The following is a 24,523-nucleotide window of genomic DNA, read 5'->3' on the forward strand; positions in this document are numbered from 1 at the left end:
TCTTTCTGAAATACAGTTACCTAGAAATCTGAGCTCTTCTCTAGACATTCTCTCACCATGTGCCAAAATGGAAATGTAGTTCAAAAACTAGTTTATAACATCAATATATTAATGGTGCAGTTCTTTCCCTTTTCTATGACTGACTTTTGCTATTTTCATGTCAAGACACAACTGAGATGAAATGTGCTTTACAAGTAAAAAAGCAGAGGGCGCAATGTAGAACAAGGTTACAAAATGTACATGAAATTATGTGGAACAAGCATTTAAATTAAGCTTTCTTGTTTAAAATCCAATCTAGGCATATTTAAAAGCTCATGCTACATAGATGTGCGCTGGTTTCCATTTGATGTTCAGAAGTGTAACCTGAAGTTTGGATCCTGGACTTATGGAGGCTGGTCCTTGGACTTACAAATGCAAGAAGCAGATATATCTGGCTATATTTCAAATGGAGAGTGGGATTTAGTAGGTAAGCTCTTGATTTCTTATTTACACTGTGAACTTGCAGCCTTGTCACCACTGCTGAAATGGGTGGAATAATGATTGGGAAACGAAGACAGAAATTAAATGAGTAAATGACCCAGCTAGTGGCATGTGAAACCCTAAGAACAGATGTAAGATGAAAATCAACATAAAAAAGTAGGTGACAATATTGCTACTTGAATTCAGTAAGTATATTTTAGCTGATTTTCCTTTATTATCTGACAAAAATTACATAATTGGGAATTAAACTTACAGAAGTAGTTTACCTATAGTAAAGTTCAGAAAGCTACATTTACCCTTTTTTAAAATAATCACTACATAATATACAGTTTATTCACATTAATTTCTGGTTTTCTTCCTTTTTCCTCCTACACAGGAGTTCCTGGAAAGAGAACTGAGAGTTTTTATGAATGTTGTAAAGAACCCTACCCAGATGTAACATTCACAGTAACTATGAGACGTAGGACTCTCTATTACGGACTCAATCTTCTTATTCCTTGTGTACTGATATCAGCACTTGCTTTGTTAGTTTTTCTGCTTCCAGCAGACTCGGGAGAAAAGATCTCACTAGGTAAATCCTTAATAGGATATTAAACCAAAAGAAGTTGTCCTTTTTAAAGTTTTTTAAACAGTCTTAGTAGGCAAGGAGGAATAGCTTGTGTGCCCTACTCTGGCTCATGAGCAATTTTTACTGTTTGATGCTGAAGCTGTGTGACGTTTAACCCTTGCTCTCAGCTTAGGTTATACTGAAGTTGTGAAATGCAGAAAGTCCAGCCAACCAAGCAGAAGCACGACAATTCCTGGCTACTTTCCTTAAGAGGCAGGGTTTCATATTTTGACATTTATTTGATGAAGAAAAATCTCACATTCACTGAGTAAAGCTTAAGCTTACAAATATGCTTTGAACACTTTAACATGGAATTCTTCTTAATATTTCCTTTTAATAGTGAGTTGTATTAAGAGCCAAAGGTGCCTTCTCAGAAAGATTGATTCTAACTGCTACTATTCTAATTTTTATAGCGAATTATAACTGAAGTATAGGTTTGTGAAACAAATCTGAAGACTTTAAGTACTTGATCCTTAAGATGGAGATTAAATATGTAATGAAACTTTTTGCCCCGTACAACACTGCAAACACACTGACCTCTGCTAACTGAACATAGCTCTTAAAAGGTAGAAACAAAGTTGACATTTCTCCAGAACATGGTTTAATTGAGTAGTAGCCTCCCTAATGAACAAGTCCCTCTCCATATTTTAAGATGAATTCTTTGCTCTTAAATCCTTTTCAACCTGCCAATGACTCCTTATTGTTTAAGACTAGTCCTGAGAACAGAGCTAAGCCTTGCTCCAGAAAGATGGGAACCCATCACTGAGCAGCAGAAGTCAAATTCCAAAAATCAACAGTCAAGACTGCTTGGGCATAGCCACATGCAGAACACAATAGTTAATATCAAAAGATATCAAAGTCTGTCCAAGACAGCAAATCTGTTTTTCAGGAATATTATGCATTACACCACCTGTGGCTTCCACACCAATCAATCGTGTCATATGCTCATACTCAAAATCACACCATGTTTCTAAAGCAAACAAGCAGCAAGAATTACTTTGATTTACCTCATCTAATTAGCAAACAGTGATAAAAGCTGAACAGCTACAAGGATCAAAAAATATATACATCTGTGCAAGCATTGGTACTAGTTTGGCAGCACTGCTACCCTCAACTTCAGGTTGTATAAGAAAGGATACAGGTACCACTAATGTGCTGGTGTGGGGTAAGAGTGGAAATGCATCTTGCTAAGAGCACTCCTTCAGATCATTTTCTGCTTCTTACTGCCTTGTAATTACAAGCTTCTGATCTGATTTCATACTTCATGTTATCTTTCAGGTATAACAGTTTTATTGTCTCTCACTGTCTTCATGTTACTTGTGGCTGAAATTATGCCAGCAACATCTGATTCTGTGCCCTTAATCGGTAAGCTAAATACAGCTTTTATTCACTTTTATTTTTTGTCAGATGAGGTGCAGTGACTTTGCATGAAGGCCAGCAGTAAGGCAAATTGCCACCTGTACCATGGCCTTGCAATTGAATTACAAAAACATTGCCAATTGATGAGAGGCTCTGATGGGTGTGATCCCTATGCAACTTCTGTGCTCTCTGCTCTGAACAAAATAGAGAACCTATGTATATTTTGGGAAAGTGTAAGGGAGTCAGTTTTACATGGAAGTTGTTGCACTTTCGACACAATTGGCCAGACATCAGGAATATGGAGCTAAACATGATTGAATCTTCCCATTGTAGTTGCTCAAACAGAAAGAGAAACTTTTCAAAAGAAGTACTAGCCAGTTTCTACAATACTGGTGAAAGAAAATTAGAGGACAATTTTTTTTCAAGGTTGCTTAGAAAAGGCAGCTGCTCAGTTCCACAAAGACAATTACTAAAGGCTGGCTATCCTCTCAAAATAACGGCTGCTCTTTCTGCTTTTGAGAAATCTTTCACAAGCACGTGTATCACTACACTGGAAAAAGAACTTAACACTATGTATGCATGTATATGAACACCCCTTATAATAGCTACAAAGCAATATCAGCCAAAGTATATTGCTGTAATTATCTGTTTATTTTGCAGCTCAATATTTTGCCAGCACTATGATTATTGTTGGTCTTTCTGTTGTTGTCACTGTTATTGTTCTACAATACCATCACCATGATCCAGATGGGGGGAAAATGCCTAAATGGGTAAGGTTTGATTTTCATTCATTATCCATTGTGTGATAGAGTGTGATAGAGTGATAGAGTGTGATAGATGTGATAGAGTAGCTAGTGACCCATGTTTACTTCTTACTATTAAAAACATATAAATCCTTCCTAAACATTTTGTTTTGAAAAGTAATGTCACCAGAAATGAGATGTTCAGATGCATTTCATGTGGTTGGCTTCTAAGAGAGAGGATGACTATACCTCAGCTTGCTTCTATATTCAGAATCTCCTTCACAACAGCTAGAAGCACCTCAGTATTTTGCTAAAACCTAAATATATAAATGAAGGTGATTTTCAAATAAGCTGCAGATGTCAGAAGTGAAACAGGTAGAACGAAAGAGTAAGGTGCTGATGGAGATTATAAATGCATGAAACACTAGCCTCAAGGTGCAACTGTGCAGCTGCTACATATTTAGCTGCTGTGCATACAGAAACATCGGTAGTCTAAAAAGCATGTGTTAAAGATGGCTGTTAAAGTGGAAGTGAAACTTGCTCTGAAAATCCTCATCTTTGACAACTCTGGTCCAGAACATCTGTAAAGTGCAAAGAAAAGTTGAAGTCTTTTTCTAAGCGCATAAGACTTTCTTTATAATGTACTTCTGTGAGTGGTTGTTTTTACAGAGAACGTTATAATGATATTGGATTGTTAAATATTGGTGAGTATCGATAATCAGCTGACTGTCCACTCTTCCTGACTTCACCCAGCTCATGGCAGCATCAGGCATTACTGAAGATGGAAAGACCTTTCTCTTTTTTTCCTCTCTGGAACAATGAGTTCTTATTATACTTACTAGCCAAAAAGAATATGCATACAGCAGTGCCCTGCGGACAAGAGATAATGAGATGTTCCCTGGCCTATTCTGGGGTAGTGACTTTAAAATAATTTTCAATGAAGAGAATAAAAGATACATATATTTAGACGCATGTTTGATGACCTAAAGGGGACAAATGTTTAGTACTGAGCCAAACATCCTCAGAAAACAGAGTACTTGAGGTTGAGGAGTGAGCTTTAGTGTTGAGAAGCTGAAGTCCATTAAACATTATTTGGTTACTGGTGGATTTTGGATCAGGCCCTGAGTTAATGGAATATTATCCTTCTTGCTGAAGCTTCATAGTGTAAATAGAGTAACAGGGCAAGATCTGTCTCATTGGGATGTTTGCCTGGATATATCATCTACTCTGGCAATCCACAGTCAGAATAAATGGACCAAATCTAATATTAATTACAGTGTAAGATTTGTATACTACATGAGACAATAATATTCACTAATGCTCTGGAAAAGAAACACTGGAATGAGCTCTTAAAATCTGTTTGAAATAAATTATAGAAGCTTGCATTTGAACTGGAACAGTCTCTGGCTTACCTGCACTTTCTGTAAGGCTAGACTAAGGCAATGTGGAGAACAATAAAATGATACATGCTGATTAAATTTGCAAAATATTTTTTTTAAATCAAAGTAATTTCTTCCATCTTTTCTCCATGCTATATCCAGATCTGTTTTCTAAAATCTGCAATCAACTGTCATGAAAGCAATGTGAAAACGGAACCAAAACATTGTAAAGCTTGATGGTCCAGTCCAGTCCGGTATAGCATCTGTTTTAGCAGCCCCCCTCCAAACAGTAATGTCATGTGAATTTAATATTAGAGCACAAATAGGAATGAAAGAATTGTAAATTATTGACTACAATCTAAAGCAGCACTATTAGGACTATTAAAAGGTAACTCTTCTTCAGCAAGTTTTTGGTGGTTTTTTTTTTTTTAATTCATGGTTTCTAGTGAAGGTGGAAAAGGCTGCCATATCGCTATTCAAGTGTAAAGAAAAATCAACACTATGGAGACTCCCATCAGAGGAGGGGGGGACTCCCAATAGTGATAGCCTGAGGCAATCAACAGCACTGGTAGAATAAGAAAGCAGCCTCAATGACTGGCAAATTAATCAGCTGGAAAACTCTGACACCATTTCCTAGAACTCCTGTGCAGACTAAGCAGAGACCATGGACCAGACAGTCACCCAGGCTGCAAAAATACCAATAGTGCCCAAAGACAGTAGCTGTGTGAAGAGATGCTTATTCTCAAAAATTTTCTTTCAGACAAGAATCATCCTTCTCAACTGGTGTGCTTGGTTTCTGAGGATGAAAAGACCAGGAGAAGATAAAGTGCGTCCTGCCTGTCAACATAAACAGCGTCGATGTAGCCTATCAAGTGTGGAGATGAACACTGTGAGTGGACAGCAATCCAGTAATGGGAATATGCTATACATTGGGTTTAGGGGGCTGGAAGGGGTTCACTGCACACCTACCACTGATTCAGGGGTGATCTGTGGGAGGATGACCTGCTCACCAACAGATGAAGAAAACCTGCTGCACAGTGGCCATCCCTCTGAAGGTGACCCAGATTTGGCCAAGATCTTGGAAGAGGTCAGGTACATTGCAAACCGATTCAGAGACCAAGATGAAGAAGAAGCCATTTGCAATGAATGGAAGTTTGCAGCCTCTGTAGTGGATCGGCTCTGCTTGATGGCTTTTTCAATCTTCACGATCATTTGTACAATTGGTATTTTAATGTCAGCACCAAACTTTGTAGAGGCTGTGTCTAAAGATTTTGCTTAACTCCTAACTACAATCTGATTCTCTGAAGTATGATATGTAGCAAATAAGAGTGTGGTTTTTGTTTGCTTGTTTTTAATGAGTATACTGCTTCTCATTGTCTGCTTTCTTTTGCCCCCCCTCTCTGGTCTGGAGCTCCTTTTGGAAGAGTGGCACCATTTCAGGAGGGAAGCCAAGGATTTCTCCCTGGGCTGCCTGTGCACAGCTCCTCTGAGCGCTCTTCTGTGGGAGATGTGAAGTGGCTGCGAGTCCCTTCAGAATGACAGGGTATTGCACCACCGTCTCTTACACATTTTTGAACTGGCTGTTACAAAATACCAGGCAATGCCAGAAATGTCACTTCTTCCAGACTTTGTTGTAAAAGATGGAAGGTAGTCCATCTTAACTATTTCAATGAGTGATCATAAATACTTACGTTTAGGAGAGGATTAAATCCAAATAGATGGAAGCTCAAACAGTAGAGAGAAATGGGAGAAATAGGTTGCTTTTCAGTTACTGCTTCTTACTGAGTTGTGGTATGTAGCTCTCCAGCTCCCTCATAACCAGTCAGACCCATAACTCCCTCCATGCATTTTACATAGGGCATATGAGACTTTACAGGATTCTGAATTTGTCTGAGACACCAGAAACGTGAAAGTTAAGATGATACACCACATAACTTGTCCTTTTATATCTTTCTGGATTTGACCTAGAAGTTTGGCCTGAGTTCTTAAACAGGCTTCACAGTAGTTTTTGCAGTGTTTACTACTTCCTCCTTCTCCCCAGAAAGACATTCTTTCAATTGATGACCTTTTTAACTATCAAAACAAAAATGAAGGATTTACGATGCCTTTATCCTCAGTTGTTTAAAAAAAATATACACATTTGTCTCTCTACTGTTAACCATATTCCAATGTGGAAAAAGTAACTTAGTGTCTTGTACAGGCTTAAGTGTAAATGAAGAATCTAAAGCAAAAAGAAGCCATTAAATCCTGAGATCAAGGTTTTAATTTAAAAATTGAATGTTTGATCTGTTGTATGCTTAACCTTTGTCGTGGTTTAGCCCCAGCCAGCAACTAAGCACCACGCAGCCGCTCGCTCACTCCCCCTACCCTGATGGGATGGGGGAGAGAATCGGAGGAGTAAGAGTGAGAAACACTCCTGGGTTGAGATAAGAACAGTTTAATAATTGAAATAAAGTAAAATAGTAATGATAATAGTAACAGTATAATAATGATAATAATAATAATGATACACGAAGCAAGTGATGCACAATGCAATTGCTCACCACCCACCGACCGATACCCAGACAGTTCCCGAGCAGCGATCGCTGCTCCCTGGCCACCCCCCCCCCAGTTTATATACTGAGCATGACATCATATGGTATGGAATAGCCCTTTGGTCAGTTTGGATCAACTATTCTGGCTGTGCCCCCTCCCAGTTTCTTGTGCGCCTGGCAGAGCATGGGAAGCTGAAACAGTCCTTGACTAGCATAAGCAGTACTCAGCAACAACTCAAAACATCAGCATGTTATCAACATTCTTCTCCTACTAAATCCAAACCACAGCACTATGCCTGCTACTAGGAAGAAAATTAACTCTATCCCAGCCAAAACCAGGACAGCCTTTTATAGACCTCTTCTGTTGAGTCACCATAACATGTCTTTACAAGAAAACTGCACCTTTTCTGCTCAGTTTATCATCCGAAGAGCACTAATGAATAATAAAGCTTTCTTGGGTCTGCTACAAACTATGAACTGTATAAATACATATTTATATATACACTATGCATATATGTCCAAGGAAAGTTTAAGACTTAAATACACATTCTCTTAAGTCTAGAGAGACATTTGCAAAGGCAAAACTAATAGTTCATCACTTCATGTTATTTCTGATTCTGAAATTCTCCCATCAAAATACGCTTAAGTTTTCATGTGACTTCAATGTCTTAATGAAAAGGACTGAGCTGAGAATACCAGGACATGAAACATTGTGTGTGCAAACCAGCTGCAAATTAGTCTCTTGCTGGCACATGAGTATTCCTGACCAGTGATTTAAGTGGTAAAAGATGTGGGGGAAGATTACTTCAGCATTGACTGCTTGCTTTATCCTACAGAATCCTGACTTTTTGGCTGAGGTCTTCAGAGACACAAATAGAGGCCTGTTGTTGTACAATGTTTTTACTATGAAATAAACTCAAGGCCTCAGTTCATCTCTTAAACTGGATTAAAATAAAGTGACTGAAATGCTTAATCTCCCTAGGTAACAATTTCCTTTTCAGAGTGCTTCCCTGAAAGCAGGATAATCAAATTTCATGTAAACCAAGCCCAGAGTCACCACTGGTACAGTCCATCACCTGAGTGAAGACCTTGCTCAGACACCTTCATGCCCAAGAAAAGGGCAGGAGGAGTGAAAGGAAGGCAGGATATTTCTCACAGTTTGTGAATTCTGTCTTCCTGAAGGTTCATTCAGAATCTCACACTGCAAAGACATGAGCAAAGCATTCAAATCCGTCTTGAAAGCTCATCATGAAACTGCATCTCAGAGTTATCTATGAAGAAGTTATATTTTAAGGAACAATTATTAAGAATTAGCCATGCAATAATGCCTGCAAATAGTTTCGTTTGTAGATTGCATATGAATAGGAAACTATGAGTCCAAAATCTGAAATGTGAGTTTTGTTCATTTGTGAATAACTATACATATCATGTGGCATGTGCTGCTCTTCTGAGTCATGTTTCTAGATTAGGCTTCCTGATGTGAATGTTGATTTGCATTGGTATTTTTTTCTTCTGCAAGTAACCCTAAGTAGCTACATAGAATGTTCCATTTAGTCTTTGTAAAGTCCTGGGGTCCTCTTGGAGAAGAATTTTTCAAGAAGAAATGAAGACTTTTGGGCACTACCTTGTACAATGGGACACAACTATTGCAATCATAATACATGATGAATGTAATATAGGAAGCATGAGAGTACCCCTCTTTCCACCAGAATCAATTTACAGTATCTGTAGAAATCATCTTGCTAAATACAGGAGTTCTTTACTCTTATAGGATGGATAAAGCAATTTACAATTTGACAGTAGACTTCATCATCAATGACATACATGCCTATGCTTAAAAATTGGAGACTGGTATTTGGCCTTTAGTGAAGTCCTGCCAAAGACTGTAACAGTGAGTTTGTAATACTGTCAAAGTTTGTAATACTGTCAGTGAATACCAGGTGTTAGACAAAATAGCTGTAAGACACCAGCATCATGCCTACACTGCTGCCTTTATCACTGGCAGGATTAATGAAAAGGCACCAAGGGGACAAGTGAATCCTAATTTTCCTACTGTTAACACACCCTGGAAACATTTGGTAATAAGATTATTATAAATTTTAGATACAACAGTGACAACTTCTCAGTTATGTTATTTTGCATCTATGAGTTAAATTTTTCTATAACTGAGCTGAACAAAATTGGTATGTTTCTTGTCAAATTGTGTGCGTCAAATATATTTGTGTATGTGCTAAACAATATTTTGATCTAAATGCTGGGAAAAATTTTTCTTTACAATTCTGGGTATAGAGATGAAAATTAAATACTCTATACAGTATGTGTATATAATAGTAAAGACTACATATTGATAGTAAGGATCTGTTATAATCTTAAGAGTCCAGAGAGAGGATAAGAAAGTGGTTCACCACAGCTAAGCTATGACTTGTCTGACAAATTCAAAAACTCACTCTAGAGCTCAGCTGTCATGTACAATACTATGTGTGAACAGTGTATATTACTTTTTCTGTTTTTATATTGAATTGTATTGAATATTTAAAAGACTTTTTAATATTTAAAAAAATTTATTTGTGTTAATGCCAAAAAAGTTCCAACATAAAATTTTAAAAGGTTAGTTTTAAATACAGATAAATTATTTAAACAGTGTTTAAAATATTAAATTATTTTATATAGGAGTTGATAATACTATGTAAGACTTTTTTTTAAAGATTTCTTTAAATTGTCTTTACATTCTCTCTAGCTGCAGGATGTAATAGCAGTTCAGCTGTGACAATTCAACTTTTCACCTTCTTTAACAAGAAAAGAAGGTAAACCAAAGTCCCAGATTTTCTTTCCTTTTGTTATACTATTTTTTACATTAAGAAACATTGCATAAAGGGCATTAGAAAGAGATGTTACATCTGTCAGGTTCTGATTGTCATATAAGCGATTCAATACCTTTTCAGTCCAGTACAAATAAAAGATTTAGATCAAGAGACTTTTGATTCTTTCTCATTTTGCTAAGATGCAAATAAACTGAAGTGCTAGGAAACATGAATAGTCATAAAAGAAAGAAAAATGTCTTTGGTTATGTCAATTTGGGACGACCAAGGTCTTTGATAAGTAAAAATATGTTCATATCCTCTTAGCAAACTAGTCGCACACCAAACATATATTATTTCAGTCTTACATAAGCAATCAAAGTTAACCAAGTAGGACTGAAATACCACATAAGTTTTGGACTGGCTTCAATGCCAGCATTAATTTACTTCTTGAAGTTTAGCACAGAAGAGAGAAACGAGGAAAAAAAGCCATACTAGCTGGATAAACTGTTGGTTTTGCCAGCTGCAAATTTTGTTTGTTGGCTACTGGCAAAAAAATACCTGATCAGCAGAACATCCCTCAGATGGGGAAAAACCATGTCAGTGTAGTTCTGCAGATGAGTTGTACTGCCCACATGCTGAAACAGCTTCCTGAAAAGCTTTCTGTCTTTACAACATCCTGCTGAGCATGCGCCAGTAATAAAAAATCAAGGGTTGCCATACCCAAGACTTTATTCTCTTATTGCTTCCACAAGCTTTTAAGGAACAGCTGATGAAGACCAGTTTGGTCAAGGTCAACACACCAAGTCATACAAGCATGTAGTTGTTACTGAATCCAACCTGTCCTTGGATAAGAGATGCCATGGGTCACAACGTCAGGCTCATGCTGATGGCTGCTCACTCTTCCAAGCCGACATGCCTACCCTCTCTTCTAGAGTGCTGAGAAGCAGGACATATTACCTCAGACTTACTGTTACACTTCAACATGGTCAGACAGGTTTAGCTCAGCACACACCAGGCAGTTTTCTGGCACTGTGTATAAACCTACCATCACACATACTCCATTCTCTGAAGTGTTTGTGAATGGGGATTAAAATCAGACTGCTGTCTGCTACCACTCTCAGGCATCTGGCTGGTTGATACGCAGACTGAAAGCTGCTGTGGTTTAGGATTTTACACATGAGCAAGTCCAATGTCATTGCCCTCTGTCATGGTTTAGCCCCAGTCAGCAACCAAGCACCACACAGCCGCTCATTCACCCTCCCCCAGCAGTGGGATGGGGGAGAGAATCAGAAGAGCAAAAGTAAGAAAACTCATGAGTTAAGAACAGTTTAATAAAAGAAATAAAATAATAATAATAAATAAATAAATAAAAATAAAATTGTCATGAAAATGAAAAATAAGAGAGAGAGAAACAAAACCTGGGAAAACAAGTGATGCAACTGCTCACCACCCGCCAACCGACACCCAGCCCATCCCCGAGCAGTGATCGCTGCCCCCTGGCCAACTCCCCCCAGTTTATATCCCGAGCATGACGTCATATGGTACAGAATATCCATTTGGCCAGTGTGGATCAACTATCCTGGCTGTGCCCCCTCCCAGCTTCTTGTGCACCTGGCAGAGCATGGGAAGCTGAAAAAGTCCTTGACTGGCATAAGCAGTACTTAGCAACAACTAAAACATCAATGTGTTATCAGCATTATTCTCATACTAAATCCAAAACACAGCACTACACCTGCTCCTAGGAAGAAAATTAACTCTATCCCGGCTGAAACCAGGACACGCTGTGGGTGGCAATGTCCATCAGAGCACTGGGTCTTCTGGCTATAGAAAGTAACAGTATCAGCCATCCAGTTTTAATCCTGTAAGAACAATCAGAACATATTTTCTCTTCAACAAAACTGATTTCTTAACTTAACCTCATGATATTAAAGTATCAATAGATCTTAAAAGGCAGTGAACAGAATCTGCATGTTACAGCAAATCTAACCTGGTAATCCAACAGGATCTTAACAGACTACAACCACAAATGAAAGCCTTTCACTATTATCTTTTTTTACATTGCTTCTGCTGCTTAAAAGAAAACCTTAACATTTATTTGTGCTATTAAGCAATTTGCAGATGATGGCATAGAGAGAGAATAAACAACAATCTCTCACACTCCAATGACCACACTCAAAATTAAAATTGATTAACAGAACATGAAAATATTCAAGTCCAAAACTTAGCATCAGTGTCTAACCTATACCCTCACTGTAAAGATATCACTAGTAAATCACTGGGTTTTTAGAGCTGCAGTGACTTGTCCCTGTAATGAAGCTATACAGGAATAGCACTTTAAACTCCAAAATAATTTGAACTATCTGCATATTTTTACCTTAAAAAAAAAAAAAAAAAAAAGCAAAACCCAACAAAAATTTAACAGCCATGACGTGAGATAATGCTGCTTTGGAATAGGTGTACATAACAACAACATCCATAGAGGTTTTCCTCGTAACTAAAAAATTCGGGATGTTACCCAGTGCCTCAATGCCTGTAAAAGGCAGAGAAATCTTTCTACTGAGTCCAGAAGTCTGGGCTAAGGAGCATATTCAATCCCACAAACTTTACAGTTATCATTTATGTATTACTCTGGTTCATGGTCGGCATGCAAATGAATTAAGAATAAGCCAAATATTAAATATTTATATTAAATATTTATATTAAATGGGCTTTAGGTTAGAAGCCAAAAATCTGCATCCCAGAACAAGATATATGCACAACATCCCTCAGATAGTATTATTTTACCTCTCTGTACACAAGGATTACATACAGCTGTGAAACATTCCCATAACAACTTTGTTACTATACAATAATTCCTGTTTGAGACTGCTTTTGCTGACACGGCATATTGGTTGCTCCCTGTCCTTCTCCAATTTCTGGCCAAGTGAAACCTGATTAGCAGACTATTTTGATCAGAAGAAATGTTACAGGACCAACATTCAGGAAGAGTATGTAAGTTTAACCCTTGAGACTCAAGAGAGACTGTAGCCACAAAACTTGACGTTATTGTGCCAAGTTGCGCACCAGAAGGAATACACTCCAATTGAATATTCATGCCAACACTGCAGTGCACGCATGCCAGTTACCGTAGAGTAAGCCTTCACAGATGGCAGCAGCGTACTTGAGGGAGGAGCAGGCTTGTCAGTTCCACTGTGCGGCATGAAAACGAGTAAGGTTTCCTGGTTCTTCTGACTATGCTATGTATGTGTGTACAATGAGAATATGCTGTCTTCATTGGTTAGTGCTTAGCTCAGCTTGTAAGGCATTCCTTTCTTTTGACAACGTAATAATGTAAGAGACTTGGAAGTCATGGGCTGCAATATGTGGCCCAATTGGTCTTTTCTTAAGTCTATCAGAAACTGGCTTAAACTGGACTAAGCTGAAACTGGGTTAATGATACGCACAGTGGTCGTACTTCTTTCTTCACTAAACCAGTTTTAAAACCTAATGAAGTTAAACTGCTGCATCTTTCTCTGCAGCTGAGGTGAACACTCACTCATTATCCTCTCTGCAGTTAGCAAAGACCTGTTGTAACATTGCTTAATGATAGTTTACACGCCGTCCATGTTGTTTATAATTGAAAGAATCTTGCAGTGAAGAGACTAGAAACAAGGACAAGCTTCCAAGTATTCTGTCTTTTAAAACAAGCTGTAAAAGGTAAAAAGGGCATATGAAGGACTGGCAGAGAATGGGAGGAGGCGTGTTTGGTATCATCAACAGAGAGCTGTGACATGTCGTCAGTACCAGACCTGTACACCAAAGCCCAGACAGCTATAGGAGAGTTTCTTTGACCACCGCCAGCCGAGTGACAGCCTGGGCTGTTCGTGCCAGATGGGGGCTGAGAGAGGGCAGGTCCACACTGGCTGGGACAGACCAGTCACAGATGGCCACACTTCAATTTAGGTCCTTAACATACATGTGCAGAGCCTCATTTGTGACAACTGATCTGAACTGCACTTCATTTAATGACATACATATGCAAAGGTCTAGAGCTGGTCACAGCTTTAAGCCCTCTTGTCCCTTTTATCTAAATCAGAGAACACCTCACTGCCTTACCCTTATATCTAAATCAGAGAACACCTCACTGCCTTACCCCTATATCTAAATCAGAGAACACCTCACTGCCCTACCCCTATTTCTACATGTACGTATACAGTCTGCTGCTTCAGAGAGACAGAGTTGAAACAAAACATACTCAAAGGTGTAAATAAACACTTGCAAAATATTCTAAAAAATGTATGCAGAGAAAGTGTATACGTTATCTCAAAACCAGTATGGTTTCTGGTGCTAAAAATATACTGGAATTCATAGCTTTCCAGTAGTTTTTCAGTTCAGTAATATGCCAGGGCTTTTAGTATGCCAGCTGATAAATGGGATGGAGGTAACAACCTTCTTGCTGAAATTTTGAAGCAACCTGTGTTGGCTGAATGGGGTATAAGTGAAAACTCCTATGGCCAGCACAGCTTTTAGCCCTAGCACACTATAGCCTGTCTTTTAAAAAAGCTCACTGTTCATTTGCAATCATTTAATGGGTTGTTCTGTGCACCCAACAGAAGCCAACCCATAATGAATGGCACCGCAGAGCTCTAAGGCATCTAACCTCAGCTCTGAAAGACTGGATTCATGCCCACTAAATACAGTCATAGAAGCCTATTTATTTTCTCATGCATTTTCCCTAGTGCACTGGAAAATGTCCTATCTACTTGCAGCAATATAAAACCTGCACAGTGCAAATTCTGAGATTTGTGTCTCCAGACATTGGCTTTATCAGATTTTAACAGTAACCGTACATCAGTGTAAATGACAGGAGATTTAGCCCAGTAGTATATACAAAACACACCTTCATTTTGCAGCTTCTCCAAGTTCAGACTCTTCTGCCCCTTGCCTCAAAGGCCCCAAGAATAGTGGTAGCATATCTTTGCACAGCAGGCAGAGTAATAACAGCAACAGAAAGACATTTTCTCAGAGCTAAACAACATCAGAACTTTTTGCATAAAGCCAGAGCACTTTCTGAATTGCGGTATTTGTCACCTTTGATACATACACCTAATTTGGACCATTTGGGCTCAAAAATAACATAATTTATTCTCCAGTTCTTTGAGATATCAGAGATGGCATTTTTCATGTCTCGATTTTCTCATTAGTATGCAGTGTGTTTGGTCAAAGAGCTTTCATTCCTGACAATTTTCATAAAGAGCCTTCACCTCCAGTGAGGGTGGTGAATGTTTTCCCTTGAACACAGTTTGTATGGAAGCTTCAATAGTCTTTCTGTAATGGCATGAACTGTGTAATTGATTTGAAAAAACGATCTGCGTTAGGAAGCATCATTAGGTTACAGGTACTCCATGCTACTTTTCTCCAGACAGCATTTGTTTTCCCATTCAATTGACAAAAAATAGAACACTTTAAAGAAAGAAAGAAAGAAAGAAATTCTGTCATGCTACCTGACACACACGCCTATGCCTCAAGCATATATTTTTGCTTAACTTTGGTAGCACAAGTGAATGCAATAGATTCAAGTCCAAATTGTAACTATTATTACAGGATTTTTTTTTATTTTTAAACTCTCCTCTAGCCTGAATGATGAAATCACAGAGTAGCTAGAATCCAACATGTGTGATAGCGGACCAAAGCTAGAAAAGCAGATGTACTTAAAGAACCTGGTGAAGACAGATATATTTTTCATCACAAGAGTAGTTCAAAGGAAACTGTAAGGCAGTAAATTTTCAGTTCCCACACTGCAGAGGACTCGGTCTGCTATTCTGGACAGAGCAGAGCATGAGCTCTTGCTGAGTCAGAAAGCCACTGAAGATGTGTGAGTGTGGAAATACTGGTCTGCATGCAGGCAAAGTGAGTCATATTGCCATTTGATACAAGCCAATAATCGCTAAGGAAGAGGAAAAGACTAAGCAGAACTTTTGCGGAGGCAAAACTCTACAGGGAAGAAGTTCAACCCTTTCTCCCAGAGTTGTTCTTCTTTGCCTATCCAGCTAACAAGACTGACCACACAGATGAAGAATACTCTGTCATAGTGTATTTGGAAAGCTTTATGTACAAAATCTTTTCTTTTTTTTTTAAAAAAGAGAAATATGCATGTACAATCATGCCAGAAAAAGGATATTTTCTAGATAAGGTGTAAGCAAATTTTGTTTACCTGTAATTCACTGGCTGACTGCCTGTAGAGTCTAGGGCAAGAACCAGAGCTGAGGCAAGTTTAACTGTTTAATGTCTGTTTCTACATACTACCTAAATATGAACAAAATGTTTCTCCTTTTTTCTTTTTCTTGTTCATTTTGTTCATTTTTTTGTCTAAACTGTAAAAGCTTTAAGCTTTTCAAACAATTAAGTTTTAGGTAATATTTTCAAAGCCATTTGAATGCCTGAAGAACCTCAGCCCAGTTTTCAAAACAGATTTACACACTTAGACCTGAAAACCTCATATTCTCAGAGGCAGCTGAGTGCTTTTAAGAATTTGGATCAAAACCATTTCTGAAACCAGAAGTCTGGTGAACATTCATTTCCACTAGGAAAGTCACTCCATGAAGCATACTAAAGAGCTTAGGTGGAAAGAAGCAAAGCTCACACAATAACTGGTGGTGGTATTAGTGCAACTATACAACTGTGTTGTGTGATGAACAGTGCTGGGCATCAGGGTAGTACTGATTAGACACCGATCATTTACCTTCTGACAAATTCCCCCACTGCAAATGCTAGCAGAGTTATACCAGATGTATGGGTAAGAATTTTGCCTGTAAATGAAACTGGTCTTTCAGGATAGCTCGAGAACTTAAATTTAGATGACCCATGTCTCTGAAGAGATAAACTGCATTTATTATAATTGCAGATAAGGTTCACAAGACATAAAGAGTTTCACTATTTTCTCTTTATTAGTATTTTTTATCCATTATAAGGCAATTAATTTGAAAAGATCAGAGAACTGAAATGGAAAGGAAACCTCATTACTTATTATTTGAGGTAATGCATACTAGATCTGCAAACACCAAGAAGGACAACTAATATTATGTGCCCAACCCTGAAACTTGCAAAATGACTGCAGCTATTTCATCCCATTTTCACCAGAATACCCAAACCAAGCAACAAGAAACCTAAACAAGCCAAACTCTCCCAACAGTCCTGTCACACAATCGTCATTCATGCAGTGTTAGGTTTACAGTTGGATTGATAACCTTAAGGGTCTTTTCCAACCTAAATGACTCTGTGTTTCTACATGTACCTTTTACTCTATGTTTCTATGTGTACCTTTTTGGTTCCAGAAGATGACACGCTTGCTAAGAGAGCACCATCTTTCCTGCGTTCAAAATACACACTGAACCTGTGGCGTTTGGCACCTATTTGAAACACTTGACTTGCTGCCTTAGCTTTGTCCTGCTACATTTCCACCTTGCTTCTCACTTGATCCTGTCACACGATGTCCCAGGACTGAATAAAGATCAACCCCCAGGGTCACGCTACTGCCTTTAAATATTAAGCAGAATGAATATGAAGTAGCGCAGAGAGGAAGACTAGCTACTATTTACACAGCATACACACATTGCTCAAATTACCCTAAAGAGACTCCAGACTGCTGCAGATGAAAAAAAAATAGCTTTGCTTTGAAAAGTTTCTCACCATGAGGTTGCTTATTCTTGTGAGCTGCTCTGAAATGAAGAAAGTCTAAAACCTAGCTGGTCAAGATGAGAATGGGTGTATTTTGCTCTGAAGAATGGGGGAAGAGGGAAATGGGGTGGTGCTCATTGGGAAAGACAAGTGACTTCACAGGAGACATGAAGAGTGACTTAGAAGTCCTCAGAAATTGGAAGTATGAGAAGAGCTGACTATGGCAGGGACAGCTTGCTGTTAGAAAGACAGCAGGACCAGTGCATTGCACAACATCTGGAATCTTTTAAGTACTATATCCATTTAAGTTATACATGGTTTCTATCAAAAGTTCTGAATATTGTGAAGACCACAAGTTGAACAAAACTGATGTCCAATTATGGGTCAAACTTTCAAGAGGACATGATGGATTTCTTGATCTCAATAGGTTTCTAAGAGTTTCCCTTAGTAAGAAGGAGAAGGGGAGAAAGATAGTGAGTGAAGGAGTACAGTAAAGATCTGAAAATGAGGGGGTTTAGAAACAGAAATGCAACCTCCTGAACAACTGTATCTGCAACAATGTTCAGCCAACAGCCTTACAACTTGCTGAAGAGTTATAGTTGGACTTGTGACTAGGATAACAGGATTGCCCCATGAAAACAAGCACAACATTTTTGGGAAGAAATCCCTAAAATTATCAGAAGGTCTTTTTTGGTTTTATTCACAACATTTGTTTCAATCATTGCCCATATGACTGTGCCTAAAACTCATTAAATAAGTTAGTCTTTCTTATTTTACTGAAAAGCTTGTCTAACTTGCAAGGCAAACTGACAGACTGCTGATTCTGCAGAGGCAACAACTCAGTATCAAGAAAGATGTCCTCCTGGAGGATATGCTTAGGGAGCAAAAGCACTACAAGCCTAAGCAACACTTGCTATTGATTTGCAAAGAATTATATTGTCAGTGCTCGTGTTGGTGGGTTTGGGGGAAGAAATACGTCCTGTCCCTTCTTACAGTCCTGCAGTGAGCGCAGACAAGCTCTTTTTCATAGGTGATAGTGATTCATCCTCTAACCTGGTGTACCTCCTCTTCTGCCTGTGGCTTCACAGCTCTTCACAGCCTTGTATGGCCTAACACAATTTGTCCTTACACACAGATTTCTAAGAAACCCACAAATGGTTCCTGGTGGTATTAATTAGCTCCTCATATTTCCTGTGCAAGTTACTGGCATCTACATTTAAAATGACAGCTGCTGGGCTATCAAACCTCCTACTTTCTCTTTGGGAAAACACTTTTGTTCTCTGATGAGAATAGGCTAATAAAATATACGATGTGTACTGATAAAAACAGAATGTCTATACCATCATACAAAAGAAAGAGATTGAGCTTGACTTCATGTAAGGCTCTTGTAACTCTCAGCACATTGTTTACAGGAAGAGTAAGTGAACAGGAGTGCTCCTGCTTCCAGAGAAGAGATATACTATAATACATTTAGCAGAGACCAGTTGCTGACTGGCTTTCAGATGCTACTGCATTATAAATAGCTATCTTCATGATAGTAATTTATTACTGTAAGCTAAATTGACATATGCCTGAAGAGAAATTTACTCAGTTAAAAAATGTTGGGGAAACCAGGTGATTTCACCAGGAAAGCATGCAGGTTGGGGGTATTTTGAAATACCTCAGAGGAAAAATACAGACTGTGCGTTAAAAAATGATGTGATTGTACCATTTCCGTATGGAATACCACAGACTGCATGCAAAAGAAACATCACAAGGGTGGAACAGTATGGCACAAGTAGTGTTATTAAACTGAAAATGTCTGTGAACTACGTTTGTGAAATATTAGCATCAAGAAGCTACTTAAAACATACAGAATAGTTTTTTTGTCAACATATGAATTATTTATTGCACAGAAAAAGTTATTATGTGCATACAAATTTTATTTGGACATTAACTATTACTTTACTACTCTGCTTAAAATTCTACCCGCACCTACAGCTGCATTACCCATTTTTATGATTCACAGCTGCCAGCAGTCCTTGTTGGAGTTATATATCTGTGAAGCACTCCTAGTACTGAAGCAACTGAAATGGCAAATTCAGCTTTCAGCTCTCAGAAAAGAATTGCACAACTAAATAGACAGCATATAACAAGACATGCCTGGAGCTAGTGTGCTGCAGTTATGAAGGAAGTCAAAAGAAAGGCTGGGAAAGTACATGAATTTCAAATTAAATGGCAGACTAAACACTACAGTATGACCCAATCTGCTCCCATAATTCTCCTTTTCCTTATTTTATCATTGTGGGAATTTTCTTATGATGTAGCTAAGTCCTGTTGTTATATCTAGCCTTGTGCCTTCCACGAAAACATCAGGGTCCTCTACTAAAATTAATGGCAAAACTTCAACTGTGAAAGAACTGTGGAGCAGGATTAAGATGCCCATATAGATCTTTGATAAAAATTTAACCACAGGACCTCAAACATTAAGATTGAGAGATATGAGCAGGTAAGGGAGACAATCTTCTTGGGTAGGTTGTCAGGCTTGCTATGAAACCCCTTGCCCCCAACCAACCCTCCCTTCCACTCCAATAATTATCTCAAATCAACAAGACAGTGATAAATAATTTAGCCTGTGAAGTTGACAGGTCTTCAAAAAAGCCACTATTATCCTGTCTACAGTCCTGTTGTTTCATCGCTGTCTTAATGACAGTCTTCTGTTCTGGCAATTTAGCAGTTGGTTAAATGGTACCAAGTGACCTGGCAGCTTAAAACCTACCATCATTATTATTTTCTTCATGTAAGAAAAATAAAGTGAACACTTCTGAGGTACAAAGCTATTCACATAACACTATAGTTTACATGATCCTGAACAAGCTTTCTATGTTTTGCAGACTTCTAATATACTCCTCTTGTATCTATGCCTGTAGTATTTACTGCACAGTAATATCTGGATTTTATAACTAGTGAAATGCATAATTCCTCGGATGTAAAACTTCTGCCCTTCCAAAATTTGTGTCTTTTCAAGCTCAAATTTATCAGCTTGTAAGCACCCAATGATTGCAGTTTATTACAAATTCCCATCCTTAGGGTCCATTAAAGAATTCAGAATGTATTCCAAAACTCAGTGAAAACACTGTATCTGTCTATGGACTTCAACTTCTTTAGGTTTTCAGAAAAGCTCTGTTTCTGAAGCTTTCCAGGCAATTGGAAAAGCAGGGACACATAGTTATAATAAATATGTCAGTTTAAAACTGCCTTGACAGGAGAAGTCTTAAGCCTGGAAGTGGCCTGCACTTAGGAACAGCAAGAAGTAAGGTAATGATTCAGGTTTTTAATTTCTTTAAAACCATTATTATTTTGGGCATGAGGAAATAAATTAGAAAGAGACTTATGTGGCCACTTCTTTGAAGAACCAATATTACACACTGCTGTGTAAATTTATAAATACAGTTCTGAAAATGCATTCAATTTACTTTATAGCTTATATATTGACTGACTATAGCTATGTACATGTGCATTTTTCTGTTAAAAAGGCAACATTTTATCATATTTTCAGTATCACAGTATCATCACAGGAACTTTCTAGACAAAATAATTACCTTCCTTCAAACCCATGATGGATACTGCAAGGAGTATAAAAGTAATATTATCCTGAGACTTTTTTTGAAATTTATTTTTTAGCAAATGTTCTCTAAATGCACCACGAAGATTGTATCACTAACCTCATTCTGTCTTCCATATTTCCCTGGAAAATTGCATAATCTTAAATAACAGATGAAAAAAGCAAGCCAAGTAAAAATCTTTGGAGGGATTCAGTTCTTATACTATTCTAATTAAAACTTTCGCAAGCAGCTTAAACAAAATATACAGTGACTCTCAACCAACAGACCCACTTTGAAGGAAGAAGTTAGTTCAAAGATGAGGAATAAGACTGGTAAACGGGTTAGAGAGCACAAGACAGAACCTGAACTGCAGCAGGGTTATAAAATTGACTGTGGGCTTGATATTAAACTTGCTAAAGCCATTAATGCTGAAGACTCCCACTGAGTCTAATGGAGTTTGCATCCATCTCTGTGTAAGAAAAAACAACTTCTTACACAACAGCTTCATTCTGAGTACGTGCAATGGTTCAAACCATTGGAGCCATTTGAAAGAAGGCAAAAGTTGGCTCATAAGGTCTGCTCATGCAGCAGTTGCCATGGAGAACATGAACAAGAAAGTATGCAGTTTGATCAGAGTTTTATGTTTGGTAGGCAGAAAAAAAATTAATTCAATTGCACATCTATTGCAGAGATCCTACAAATGACTAAACATAGGCTTAAGGATTTCTGTTGCCGTCTTCCTACTACACACATGCCTCAGAGCTTGGGTGATGTCTTCCTTTTCCTTGCTACTTATCTTTCTGTCAGTCTTCCAAGCAGGGTTGATGATCCTGATAACGTTCCTGAGAAGAGGTCTTATCAAGGAATACTGCATTTAGACTTGATTTCTACACTAAGGGACTGGAAGAAGAAAACACGAGCAAAAGAGAGAATAGGAAAGAACACACAAGAGAGTGACATCCTACTGAAACCCCAGGATCTGGATTCTGCAGATCTACAGAAATCTAAATCAGGCTGAATATATACTACTGAATGAAATAAAAGTAAAAGTGTGGACCCATGTATTAACTTCACTGAGACACCTGCACCTATCATGCTTTCAGGAAAATAACCTTTGAATATATGTCCAAGATGACATGTAATAGTATATTAAAAAAAGACAAAACCACCACCACAGCTATAACTGGTCATGAGAAAAATTACAAAGACCATCAGTCTACTAGTCTACATGGTTGTACACTATTCTCAAGTAATATAAAGCTCATACAACAATTATCAGATATAATCTACTATGTCACCATCTGCAGATAAGATTTTTGTGATTAGGAAAATATAAATTAAAGATGATGTAACACCACCTTCATTTTATAGTTATTCCATGACTCCTGGAAGCCTGAGGACACAATTTACAGAAGAATCATATGAAGGCGTATACCCATGTATGGTATTTATTATTATATTTTTTTTTTTGTCAGATGGCTTCATATTTCCTCAGGCAGAAATGGCTAAGAAGCCTACCTGTGCCTGCTGCTTTCCTATTGCTGTATTTACTGGCTTGCTAATCTAAATGCATAAATGGAGCATGGGAAAACAGCCAACCGTTACCACTGGAGACTTGACATCACGGTGTATGCTATTGGGTCACGTTTGTTTTCTCCTTCTTATACCAGCAATGTGAACAGTTTGTGAAGACCCAGACTCCACACAAATGAAGAAAAGACCTTACCTTTTTGGATACTAAACATAGAAGAGTATGTTATGGAGTTGCATGATTAAGTACATTTGTTAAATCTATTCAAAAGACTGAGAAAGAATAACTAAGAATAATCATATGCTTTAAATTACAACATCCTTTTGTCTGAATTAACAAAGCAAAATCAGGGAAAATAAAAAAGACACCCCATTAACAGGCTCTGCTCCCCTCTTTGTATGTCTGTCAACCACAGAAAACGTCTTACAGCTCCTGAGTTCCAGATCCAGCCTGTCTATATCTGTCCTGAGCAGAAGCAAAAGGAGTCAATGCTTTCAAGTTCCTACTCAAACATGGACAATGGCATCCTACTATGAAGTCTGTTTTAAGGACACAGAGGGCAAGGTGAAGGCAGGCTGTATTAACGTAGATACACTGATGTGGCAGTCTCCTAAGGGCAGATATGCTATGCTGCAGTTATTTTTAAAAAAGAAAACAACCCCCCACACACGCTTTCTCTTAACCTTTTTTCCACTGCAAGTGTTTCTTTCCTCAAGGACTGATGTATCAGCATCAGAGAAGCAACCAATCATCAGAAGTGTTTCCAGAGTTTACTGGGGATCGAACTCTGCATCTCAGCACCTCGCTAAAACAGCACATTCTGTGTTCAGGGCCCAACGTGTGGAGTTTCTTTTCCACAGACCATTGCTATAGAGCTAGGTCACCGATATCTTTAATCTACTATGCTACCTTTTTAAAAATCTCAAGTGCCTTCAGTAAAAAATGAGAGGAATCTTTTGCATGACTACTTCTTACTATGGAAAATTAAAAATGATGCAATTTATAGCCATGGAATAAATTTCAGCAAAAGATTCTTTTCAGGTACTTAAATACTTAAGAGACTCTATCTCCTCTCCGCAACAGTTGTTCAGTAAGCTGCAATTTTCTTGTAATTGGGAAGATAAAGGTGGCTGAAATTCATGGATTTTCAGCATTACAAACAAGTTTGCTTGCATTTTCCTTTTAGAGATAGATAAAAGAATTGTATTTAGGAAGATTTGTTTATGTTTTGTTTTGGGTTTTTTTAAACACACACAATTCATATCAAGTGTGCCTAAAAACACAGCTCAGGATTGTAACAGAGTGATAGGCTCCAGGTCACAGTGTTTAAGGCCATAAAGGTCACCCGACCATGCGGCCTTACCTTCTGTATGCCACAGTCCATTAACAATTTTTCCAGGAACCTTTGCATTGAAAACAATAACTTGTGTTTGGGTAAGATACCTAGAAAATGGAGAGCTCCCCACATAGGTAAATGAAGTGCAAAGAAAATGTGCAAAAAATACTCTGTACACTTTTGATATTGTGAATTTTTACCAACTGTAGAAATCAGCTAATATTTGCCTTTGGTTATGGATAAGATGCCATGTAGCTTAACTGCAGGAAGCAAAATATGGGAGAGCATGACTTGTAAGTATCAAATCCACAGCTCGCTTCCACCGCCCCTCCCCCCCACCCCCCTAAAACTTCCCCACAGATACTCCAAGGCCTAAGCTCTAGTTTTAGCTGCTCAGGTTAGAAATGCATTTCTTTCTTGCAATAGCTTGTTGTAAACTGATTTTTTTATCTGCTTAAAAGAATTAGGTGCTTCTCTGCTACTGAAGGTCAATGAATTTTTGGCGTCTGGCTT

At 38.1% G+C, this 24,523-nt stretch overlaps 1 protein-coding gene across 1 annotated transcript in view; it reads left to right on the top strand.

Annotated features, from left to right (window-relative positions):
* CHRFAM7A (CHRNA7 (exons 5-10) and FAM7A (exons A-E) fusion) overlaps positions 1–5,847 on the top strand; it is a 41,315-nt gene extending 35,468 nt beyond the window's left edge. Inside the window, exons 6-10 of the mRNA XM_075714310.1 lie at positions 299–466; positions 857–1,051; positions 2,366–2,452; positions 3,107–3,216; positions 5,329–5,847. Coding sequence (XP_075570425.1) covers positions 299–466; positions 857–1,051; positions 2,366–2,452; positions 3,107–3,216; positions 5,329–5,847 — 1,079 coding nt within the window. The remainder of the gene's footprint in view (positions 1–298; positions 467–856; positions 1,052–2,365; positions 2,453–3,106; positions 3,217–5,328) is intronic.
* The last annotated feature ends 18,676 nt before the right edge of the window (positions 5,848–24,523 follow it).

This window comes from Pelecanus crispus, chromosome 7, assembly GCF_030463565.1.
Source record: "Pelecanus crispus isolate bPelCri1 chromosome 7, bPelCri1.pri, whole genome shotgun sequence".
Taxonomy (NCBI): Eukaryota; Metazoa; Chordata; class Aves; order Pelecaniformes; family Pelecanidae; genus Pelecanus; species Pelecanus crispus.